At 39.0% G+C, this 12,095-nt stretch overlaps 1 protein-coding gene across 6 annotated transcripts in view; it reads left to right on the forward strand.

Moving 5' to 3' along the window:
* The window catches only part of brsk2a (BR serine/threonine kinase 2a), a 209,318-nt gene that overhangs the window by 126,728 nt on the left and 70,495 nt on the right, over positions 1 to 12,095 (forward strand). For all 6 annotated transcript variants that reach the window (XM_057330556.1, XM_057330552.1, XM_057330553.1 and 3 more), the window contains exons 3-4: positions 618 to 703; positions 10,976 to 11,116. In XM_057330556.1, coding sequence (XP_057186539.1) covers positions 618 to 703; positions 10,976 to 11,116 — 227 coding nt within the window. The remainder of the gene's footprint in view (positions 1 to 617; positions 704 to 10,975; positions 11,117 to 12,095) is intronic.

Here is a 12,095-nt window from a genome sequence, read left to right on the forward strand (position 1 = left end):
TATCTGTATAAATCATCGTATGCTTATTTCAGTGAACTGTGTTGATCTTTGTGCATGCGGGGATCAGAGCATCATAGTCTATCAAACATCAGTCTGACAAGGATGATAATTCATCAAAATGGAATTACTGTACGTACCAGCAATAGACCTGTTTTTCTTGACATGCATCTGTGCACTTGTTTTTATGCTGATCCAGCATCAGTTTTCTAAATTCTCTCATACATTTATGAAAACTTTCAGATTTGAGCAGCTTGATGGAGGCAAAGCAACTTGGCTTCTATCAGGATCCCAAATAACTCTGAATCAAACATGCTACTTTGTTGCAGGATAGTGTAACTTCTGGGGTGTTTTAAGATACAATTGTTTTCTGAAGATTAGCCTGATGGACCTTAAGCTTGACATATTCACTGTCATTATGTCCAGATCGCAGCAGTGGAGTCTATTTGCCTTGGGGTTTAGCCAAACTGTCTGGCTGGGATTATGCCACATTAATATGCATATGTTAATATGCATCACATTTTTTGCACATTGGGTGAATTGTTGAGTGGTGCATGTCCCCGGGGATGTTTTTACATTTGTTTTGTATTGATTAAAATGTCTTTTTTTTTCTTCTGCAGGTGGAGCGAGAAATCGCCATCCTGAAGCTAATAGAACACCCACATGTTTTAAAGTTGCACGACGTCTACGAAAATAAGAAATATTTGTAAGTATTACAAGCATGCTGTGTAAAATTACTGTATATAGACCAGTATATCATGTAAACACTGGTCCTGCAGCGCTTCCGGCAGCATTTTTCTCTTACATATCAACTCAACTCAACTTTATTTATATAGCGCTTTTACAATTTTCATTGTTACAAAGCAGCTGTACATGAGACACATTGACTACAAGCAAAACAATCAAAGTTGTACCTGCAAAAACAAGAAAAGGTTGAAAACAGAAGACAGACACACCCACACACAAAACACTCCACACACACAACACGCACACGCACCAACACACACAGACACAGAGACACACACACACACACACGTACGTACACAGACAAGTACGCACACACACACACGCTCAGTGAGAGCACACATTTAGGATAAAGGAGAGAGAAGCACAGGTCAAATATAACAGATAATAAATTCCTATATGCAATATTAATTAAGTAAAACTTTAAGATTCTAAAGCAGCCCCCCCGGTCAGGCAGATAGTGCAAAAACAGTATGCAAACGGTGGCGAGGAACCCAAAACTCTAATCGAGAAAAAAAACCTCAGGAGAACCCAGGCCCAACCAGGGGATTCCAGTTCCCCTCTGGCAAAAGCTGCTGCCTCTGCACAAGCTCCAGAGAACTTGCACAACAAGGCTAAATAAAATAAATAAACTTAATAATAAAATAAATTATAGTTTAAGATTATCATTAATAATCTAATAGCATTTGAAATTTTGTGGTGAAGACATGTCAAGAGACCGCGTCCTTCTTTATCCAGCTCTATCATCTCAGCTCTTGTCAGGTCCCCACTTCCCATTCTCCGCTCTACCATCAGGTCAGGCCATGAACTGCATCCTGCTCGCTGTGGTAACCTTGGAACAATGAGACAAGACTGGCTGAGAGTAGAGTACTGTTCTGTACTCTTTGATGCAACAAGTACATCAGTTGTGTTTTTGGTTCCGGTTGATCTAACTAATGCAGCCTAAACCCTCTGAAGATTTATATTATGGAAGAGTAGTGTATGCAAGATTAAAAAGATGCGTCTTTAGTCTAGATTTAAACTGACAGAGTGTGTCTGCCTCCCGGACAGTGCAGGGAAGACTATTCCAAAGTTTAGGCGCTAGATAGGAAAAGGATCTACCACCTGCACTTGATTTTGAAATTCTAGGTATTACCAACTGACAGGACGCCTGAGAGCGTAATGCACGTGAAGGACTGTAATACAAAAGGAGTTCATTCAAGTACTGAGGAGCTAAACCATGTAAGGCTTTATAGGTAATAAGCAAGATTTTAAAGTTAACGCGATGCTTTATAGGTAACCAGTGCAAGGTTGACAGAACCGGGCTAATATGTTCATACTTTTTTGTACGTGTAAGAACTCGAGCTGCCGCGTTTTGGACCAATTGGAGTTTTTGTAATAAGCCTGCAGGGCAACCACCTAACAGTGCATTACAGTAATCTAGTCTTGATGTCATGAATGCATGAATTAACTTCTCTGCATCTGAGATTGACAGCATATGACGTAGTTTAGATATATTCTTAAGATGGAAAAACGCAATTTTACAGGTGTTGGCGACGTGGCTCTCAAATGACAGATTACTATCGAATAGAACGCCAAGATTCTTTGCTGACGACGAGGGTTTTATGGAACATCCGTCAATAGTTAAACAGTATTCTTGGTTGTTACTTATAGCAGTTTTCGGTCCAATAAGTAACACTTCCGTTTTGTCCGAGTTCAGTAATAAAAAGTTGTTACTCATCCAGTTTTTTATATCGACTATGCATTCCATTATTCGATGGAACTGCTGTGTTTCATGAGGCTTCGAGGAAATATAAAGTTGAGTATCATCAGCATAACAGTGAAAGCTAACTCCGTGTCGCTTTATTATATCTCCTAGAGGTAGCATGTATAATGCGAAGAGCAGAGGCCCTAAGACTGAGCCCTGTGGTACACCGTACTGGACTTGCGATTTGCGTGACACCTCATTGTTTATTGCTACAAATTGAAAACGGTCGGATAAATAAGATTTAAACCATTTCAAAGCTATTCCCTTAATGCCGACATAATTTTCGAGTCTATGTAGGAGTGTGCTGTGGTCAATGGTATCGAATGCAGCACTAAGGTCTAGCAGCACCAATAACGAGATACAACCTCGGTCAGACGCCAATAGCAGATCATTTGTAACTCTGATCAAAGCAGTCTCTGTACTGTGACATGCTCTAAATCCAGACTGGAATTCTTCATTGATGTCATTCCTTTGGAGGAAGGAGCATAATTGAGTTGAAACTACTTTTTCCAGAACTTTAGATATGAAAGGTAGATTCGATATAGGCCTGTAGTTCCTTAGTTCTCTAGGGTCGAGTTGGGGTTTTTTGACAAGGGGCCTTATAACAGCCACCTTATATGCTTTAGGCACATGTCCTAATGTCAGAGATGAGTTAATAATACCAAGAAGAGGATCTATAATTTCTGGGAGCATCTCTTTCAGTAGATTTGTAGGTATAGGGTCTAGTATGCATGTTGTTGATTTAGATGATCTAATAATTTTAGACAGCTCATCTTGATCTACGGTATAAAATAATTGCATTTTCTCCTTAAGGGCGCTGTAGTTAGTTTGTTCAGCGGGTTTCACTTCTGATTGCATTGTTATAATTTTTTCTCTAATATCTTGGATTTTATATGTGAAGTAGTTCATAAATTCATCACTGCTATGCTGATATACAGGATCAGAAGTCACTGACGATTTATTTTTTGTTAATTTAGCCACCGTGTTAAATAAAAACCTAGGGTTGTGCTGGTTTTCTTCTATTAGTGATGAAAAGTAGGCGGATCTAGAAGTTATTAGGGCTTTCCTGTATTTTCGAATACTATCCTTCCATGCTGTACGAAATACCTCTAATTTAGTTTTCTTAAAGTTGCGCTCCATTTTTCGGGCCGCTTTCTTTAGAGCCTGAGTGTGTTCATTATACCACGGTGTGGGGCTGCCATTTTTAATCTTCTTTAAACGTAGTGGAGCAACTTTGTCTAGCGTTACCGAGAAGGTGGAATTAAAATTTTCAGTGGTAATGTCAAGATCTTCAACGTTATTTCTCATGATTTGAGACAATTCGGGCAGATTATCGAGAAACGCATCTTTGGTAGTTGAAGTTATTGTTCTACCATATTTGTAACAATGAGTTTTATTTGCAGCCGTAGGCCAGTGAAGCAAACATAATACCAGATAATGATCCGAAATGTCTTCACTCTGCTGAAGGATTTTAACGTCGTCCACATTTATACCGTAAGACAGTATTAAATCTAAAGTATGATTACGAAGGTGAGTGGGTCCTGACACATGTTGACTAATGCCCATGGAGTTAAGAGTGTCTTTGAAAGCCATTCCTAAGGCATCTGTAACGTTATCTACGTGGATGTTAAAGTCACCAACGACAAGGAGTCTATCTGCGGCCAGTACTAGTTCTGATAAGAACCCACCAAATTCTTTAATAAAATCTGTGTGGTGCCCTGGAGGCCTATATACAATAGCTAGAATCAATTTAAAAAGTGTTTTATCTTTAGTATTAGGTGTTGAAACATGAAGAACCATGACTTCAAAAGAATTATATTTAGAGTTCGACTTCTGGGAAATGCTAAGAGAGTTATTGTAAAGTGCTGCGACACCTCCCCCTCTGCCTTTTAGACGAGGCTCGTGTTTATAATAATAATCTTGGGGGACAGATTCATTTAAAGCAATATAATCATCTGGTTTTAGCCATGTTTCTGTCAAACAGAGCATGTCTATTTTATGATCTGTTATCATATCGTTAACAAAAAGTGCTTTATTAGAGAGAGATCTAATATTTAGCAATCCGAGTCGTAACAGTTGATTATCTGTATTTTGTTCATGTTTAGTTTGTTTAACGTTTATTAAATTACTTTCAAGAGGTTTACGCATTATTTTATGTTTGCTAATCCGGGGGACAGACACAGTCTCTATTTTGTGATGTTTGGGAGAACGGATTACTACATGTTGTACATTTTGTGTATTCTGCGACGTGAGACGGCAAGCAGACAGTTGGTTAAGCCATACTGTCTGCTCCCTGACCTGGGCCCCAGCGAGTCAAGTTTTAGCATTAGCATTAAGACTTTTTGCCATATTTCTAGACAGGATGGAAGTCCCAGCCCAGGAGGGATGGAGACCATCTCGTTTCAACAGGTCAGGTCTGCCCTCAAAACTCTTCCAGTTATTTATAAAAACTATATCATTCTGCAGGCACCACTCAGACAACCAGCCATTTAGTGATGATAATCTGCTATAAATCTCATCACCACGATAAGCATTGAGGGGGCCAGAGAATATTACAGTGTCTGACATCATGCTTGCGAGCTCACACACCTCTTTAATGTTATCTTTTGTGATCTCCGATTGACGGAGTCGAACATCATTTGTGCCGACGTGAATGACAATCTTACTGAATTTACGATTAGCCTTAGCCAGCACATTTAAATTTGACTTGATGTCAGGCGCTCTGGCTCCCGGTAAACATTTGACTATGGTGGCTGGTGCCTCTATGTTAACGTTCCGAACAATAGAATCACCGATAACTAGGGCACTTTCAGCAGGTTTCTCAGTCGGTGCGTCACTGAGCGGGGCAAACCTGTTCGAGACTGTAATCGGAACGGTCGAGTGATGTTTTGTCCTGCGACTACGCCGTCTCACAGTCACGAAGTTTCCCAGCTGCGGAGGATTTTCAACCGGAACCGAGCTGTGTGCGCTAATGTTGCTCGCATCCAAAGTGTTTTCTATCGTCGTTAAACTCTTACTATCCTCAGATAAAGATTGGATGCGAGACTCTAATTCTAAGATCTTCTCTGTCAGCCTAACTATTTCCCTGCATTTATCGCATATAAAACCCTCGCAGCTGACAGAGAAGGCTAAGCTAAACATATGACATGAGGTGCAAGTAACAATAATAGGAATAGAAGCCATAACTCACCGGATTTGAAGTGCAATTCCAACTTACCAAGGTTGCTCGATGGATCGTAGTATACTCGCTTAAAAAGAGAAACAGTTAGCACACAAGACAAACCAGAGGCAAGATGATATTCCACAGTGTGAACAGAAAGCAAGCTAACACGCTATTGCTATGCTAACGGCGTTAAGTTAACTATCACTTTTGGTTTAGACTCTTCCAAGTAAATTACAGGAACAGGGTTATTGAGATATCAGGATAAGTTAGCAACGACAATAATAATTAACGAAAATAAAATACACTAATATTAGAGCGAAGTGATAAGAGCACGGATACAAACAAGCTGCCGGCAGCGATGCACGAAGCAGGAACAGGAAACAGCTGATGTCCTTCTGAAACCTTGTATCTCTATATTTCGTGATTTTAATTTTTTATCATAAATCATTATTATTAGTCACCTTTTATGTTTGTCACTGGGTTTTGCAAATATCTAATCAATAAAAAGCATTAAAAAGTGCTTGTCACCTTTGACAACATGGTATTTAAACACAAAAAATGTACAGGTTTTTTTCATTTCCACAAAAACTGTGAATTTGGACATACAAGGTTTTGGAAGGACAGCGCCGATATACTGTATAATAACATTTCAAACATATTTGTTTAAGTAAGTAAAATTTTAAAAAAGTTAAAAACATAAGACAAGCAAAAACAAACAATAAACAATAAAACATAAGTAAAATCAATTAACAGCTTGAGAATAAAGATGTGTTTTCAACCTTGTTTTAAAAGTTAAAATAGAAGATACAAGGCGGATGTCGGGTGGCAGTTGATTCCAAAGACGGGGGGCGGCAACTGAGAAAGCCCTATCACCCTTTGTTTTTAAACGTGAACGTGGGACAACTAAAAAAGCCCTGTCAGAAGATCTTAAATATCTGGAGGATGAAAGAGGAGTAAGAAGATCTGCAAGATAAGATGGGGCTTGACCATTGAGAGCTTTAAAAAAAGAACAGCAAGATTTTGAATCTAATTCTATTACAGACAGGGAGCCAATGTATGGTGGCCATGATAGGTGTAATATGATCAGTTCTCTTTGCCCTGGTCAACAGCCTTGCAGCAGCATTCTGAACTAACTGTAAACGTGCAATGGATGACTGAGGGAGTCCCAAATACAAAGAGTTACAATAAATAAGGCAAGAGGTAATGAAAGCACGAATGAACTTTTCCAAGTCGTGAAAAGACAAAACTGTTTTCAGTCTCGAGATGATCCGTAATTGATAAAAACTGTTTTTAACAACTGAATTTATTTGCTTAGTCAAGCAAAGTTCAGAATCCAAAATAACACCAAGATTCCTGACCTGTGACGAGACTGAGAAGAAGTGATTGCTAAGCTCCTTTATAACAATACTTCTCAGCTTTGGATGGCCAAAAACAATTATTTCAGTTTTTTCTTCATTTAGTCGAAGAAAACTACTAGATAACCAGTTTCTAATGTCCACAAGACAGGCCAATAAGGGTTCAATGGAATCGCCAGCTTTCAATGGCAGGTACAGCTGAGTGTCATCGGCATATAAGTGAAATGAACATTATGCTTCCTAATAATATCTCCCAGAGGTCGCATATACAAATTAAAAAGAAGTGAACCTAACATGGATCCTTGAGGTACTCCACTCCACTTGCCTAACTCAACAGAAAAAGTCCTGTCTTTAAGATATGAACTGAACCATTTTAAAGCAGTACCCTTGATGCCAATCAAATTTTCTAACTGCCAAAGAAGAACATTATGATCAACTGTATCAAAGGCAGCTGTGAGATCAAGAAGCAACAGGACTGTATTTTTGCCACCATCAACTGCAAGTAAAATGTCATTAAACACTTTAAGCAGTGCAGACTCAGTATTATGATGGGCAGAAAAGCCAGATTGAAGAGGTTCTGTTAACTTAGCTACATTCAAAAATGAGGTCAATTGTGACAACCTTTTCTAAAAGTTTTGATATAAATGAAAGCTTAGTGACAGGCCGATAATTATTAAGGCAAACTTCATCCAAGCCCTGTTCCTTAAGCAAAGGTTGAACAACAGCATGCTTAAAACATTTAAGGACTAGCCCAGCAGCAAGATATGAATTTATCAATACCTGAATGGCAGTGCCAATTTCAGAGAAAGAAGCCTTAATAATCACTGTGGGAATTACATCTAGAGAAGATGCAGTTGTCTTCATCTTATGGACCAAATCCCTAAGCTCCTCTAAAGTAACCTTTTGAAAGCAAGAAAAGGAGACCGAACTAGCCAGCGAAAACACTGACAGATCCGATAACTGCAAAGTGAAAGAGGAGTGGATAGCTGAGACTTTATCAGGAAAAAATATATAAACATTTTTCACAAAGGTCAGTTGAGGGTTCCACATGAAACTGACAATCTGGATTCATAATTGAGTTAATTGTGGAAAATGAAATCCTAGGTCTATGAGAATGCATATGGTAATCAAGTCCGAAAAATACTTTGACCTAGCCGATTTAACAAAATTCAGCAACCAAAGGCCGACCAGGGCAGCATACGTGGATATTAAAATCACCTAATAATAACAGCTGATCATATGATGGCATAATACAGGTTAAGAATTCACAAAAATTAGGTGGCCTATAATTGAGCGCACAGAGCACAACAGATGAATCAGACTGCAACACAATACACTGCAGCTCAAACGATGAATAACCCCCAACAGAAACAGTCCTTATGTTAAGAGATTGTTTAAAAACCATAGCAACCCCACCGCACCCACCTTGCCAGTACATCGAGGTGTACTAATAAAACAGCAATCCAGCGGACAGAGTTCCTCAAAAACTGACGACTCACCAACACTGGCCCATGTCTCTGTCAAAAAAATAATATCCAATTTGCGACTGGTAAAAAAGTCATTTAAAATAAAAGTCTTGTTGCAGACAGATCTAGCGTTAACTAGAGCCATGTTGAGATGAGATTGTGATGCCAGATTACGATCCAGCCGAACAAAGTTCAGTTGGCGAAGATTTAGCATTCCACTCCTCTCCGGCGAAGTCGTTAAACGCGGCAACGCAGGGGAATAAGTAATTAGGTCACCAAAGACCGGGTAAACTGGATGATGAAAAACGTATCTGTAATCCCAAGAGCGTCGCGCCAAGTTATGCACCTCCAGAAAAGGGCAATCCCAGGCAATCATCTTCCATACCACATTTGATGTTGAATAAGGCTTGGCGATCATAGGTCAACACTGAGTCTACTTGATATATGTGCAATACTATCCAAAGTACGCACAATTTAGACACCAGACGAACAGGTTCAACAAACTGAAACACACAAGAGAAGACGGCATGCCGAGTACACTGGCGCCATCTTGTACATGTGATCAAGTTCAGTCATTTTGAATATGTTATCAATGTTCTGTTGGTTGTTGTATTCTGTTCAAACGTTTGTGTAGTGTTAAAAACCTAAACAGGAAGTTTTTCTGCACCAGCGTTGTTTACATCTTACGTAGCGGTCTATAGGTTTTAGGGCTTTTTGAAATAGGAATAAAAATTGCCATGGTTTTGTTATAGCAAAAGTGTAACCATGTTGTTTTGTGGTTAGAGCAGAACAAGGTCATTGGTTCGATCCTAGGGATTGCACATACTAAGAAATAAATGTATAGTATAATGCAATGTAAGTCGCTTGGATATAACCGTCTGCCAAATGCATAAATAAATAAATGAGGGAAAGAAAGTAAATCGGTAGCACTTTATTTTACAGTCCTGTTTCCTATGTACATACTGTGTACTTGTTATAGTAAATATTTGAACTGGGTAATAACTAGGTACTAAACCTGAACCTACCCCTAAACCTAACCTTATCCCATGTAGTTAACTTTAAATTACACAGTACTTTCTTTGGTAGGTACACTGTAAGTACACTATATGTACACGTACTGTTAAATAAAGTGCAACCAGAAAATCTTACTAATAATTTTATCAGTATTTACTTAAACACTAAATGAAAGTCAATGGGAGTCAATGTTGTTTGGTTATCAACGTTTAAAAAAACAATTGTGTTCTGCAGAAGAAAGTCAGTCATACAGGTTTGGAATGACATGAGGATGAATAAATGATGCTGAATTTTCTATCTGGTACTCTGAACTATCCCTTTAAGTACCGGGATAAATATCAAAATACCATGGCATCACTTTACCATAGGAGCGCCACTCAACCTTTAAGAAGGACCCTTATCTGCACTTCTACAAGTTTATATTTCGTACTAAGCCAAAGTTAGCCCGAGTGTAGTGAAGTAATTAGGATAAAATGTTGACAAAATTGCATTGCAAAATTATACAAGTGCAGATCAAAAACAACTCGGACACGGTCATCTTTCTGTAGCCTACAGAAAAGTCTGGCAGAAACGCAAGTGCGAATGTGTTTGATGTTAAGAGGTTTTGAGAGAGGGTTTGTGCGGCTGCTCGAGCACTCTTAATGAGAAAGTGTGAAGCAGCGTGTTAGTCACACCAGTTTGAGAGCCGCTAATGGGGCCACGAGTCATTCGTCATGTAAACACAACCGTAATTTGCTTTGCATTTTTTGGCATCAACAAGTCTTCATAGCTCATGACTCGTTTAAGCTACGTGAGGTTTTGGCCTGTAGGAATGTTTGAGCGAATAGTTGACCAAAAATATCAATTCTGTTCTCGTTTGCTAACCCTCACGTCTTTGGTTTCGGTCTTAACACGTATCAAAGTAGCATGAATTTAGGATGAGTTTTTCGCACACACACTCATACACACAAACGTTGTATTATAAATTGTTCATGGTACTGACCCGCGGTGTATGTGTTGCTCGAAACACAATCTCTCCTCAGAAACTGTTTGTTAATTTAACTCTTGTCTTCAAACTCTCGCTGACAGACAACCTTCCCAGCAACCAAATTTCGAACCACAGTACCACGTTATCAAACCGAGCAAAATCACAAACTAAAATCTGCTCAATTTTTTATCGTGTTTACTTTCATTCCGTTCCTTTCATCTCCGCACTCGTCTTCCAGTGTAAGAAACGACACGTGGAATAAATACGCCAATGTACGCTCACGGTTTATATAATGAAAGACTTCACTCGTAAAGAAACTGAAGCTGTCGGCGAAGTATTTCTCATCCTTATACAAGCTCAGACTGAAGGGGTTCATCTCAATCCCTGTTTGCGAATATCTCCCGTGCTTGGAGATGAAATAAGCTATTCTCTTTGAGAGAGGACTTGGTTCTTTGAAAACCTCTTTGGGGAAAGATGCAAACGAGGTCCTCTAAATTCACACTTTACTCTCGTTTTTTGCAGGTATTTGGTTTTAGAGCACGTGTCTGGTGGGGAACTCTTCGACTATTTGGTAAAGAAGGGCAGGTTGACACCCAAAGAAGCCCGGAAGTTTTTCAGACAGATCATCTCCGCTCTTGACTTCTGCCACAGTCACTCAATATGGTGAGTACGATTAGAGACTCCTGACTCTAAGATCGCATTTTCACATAGTTTTAATATAATACTGTAATAACATCCACAACACACTCATTTGTGTAAACTAGTAGGCACGACACAATTTAACATTATACAACATTTTAATCAAATGGAAAACATAAAACCACAACCACACTTAAAGGGATAGTTCAAGCAAAAATAAAAATTCAGTCATCATTTGTTCACTCTCATGTGGTTGGAATCATCTATATGACTCTTTCTTCAGTGGAACAAGCAAAAAAAGATATTTTAAGAAATGTGGTTTTGTGTCCATACAATGGATGTCAATGGGGACCAATGTTGTTTGGTTACCAACATTCTTCAAAATATCGTATCTTGTGTTCTGCAGAAAATAGACAGTGAACGTTAACTAAAACCTCAACAGTTGGAGATATATTTGAAAATATGACTCAGTACAGCTTCGTCTTATCCTTTCACACTTAATAGATTAGAAGCGAACCGCGAACCTGCGTACATTCTTCCCCCGTCGCACGTTAAATTCAAATTCACACCCCGGGGTTTTCTATTCGAACCGTATTAAGATATCATCATACTCCAGCTCCCTTTTCTGTCTCAGAGCTGTGTGAGGCAAAGCAAAGCGAGGCAGCCGCCTCTCACGGTTCCTCCTAAGATTTATGTTCGCAGTCCTCATGCTAAATGCTCTTCTGGAGGGTTTGGAGACTCCGGGACGGACGAGGGAATCCAGTGTCGTGAATCAGATCGTGTCATCTCCCACAGCGGTCACAGATGGTTTTCACGTCATATTGCACGTCGAAATAGAAACGAGTCGATTTGCATGTCTCTTGAGTTGCTTTATTCATTATATAATGTGAATCTATACTACAACAATTTTTGAGAAAACCATTTTGGGGGTGAATAAGCTGTTTTTTATTATTAATATTGAGGCACATTTAAAATCAGCATTTTATTCGGTTGATTATATGTA

The sequence above is a fragment of the Triplophysa rosa genome, linkage group LG3 (genome assembly GCF_024868665.1).
Source record: "Triplophysa rosa linkage group LG3, Trosa_1v2, whole genome shotgun sequence".
Classification (NCBI taxonomy): domain Eukaryota; kingdom Metazoa; phylum Chordata; class Actinopteri; order Cypriniformes; family Nemacheilidae; genus Triplophysa; species Triplophysa rosa.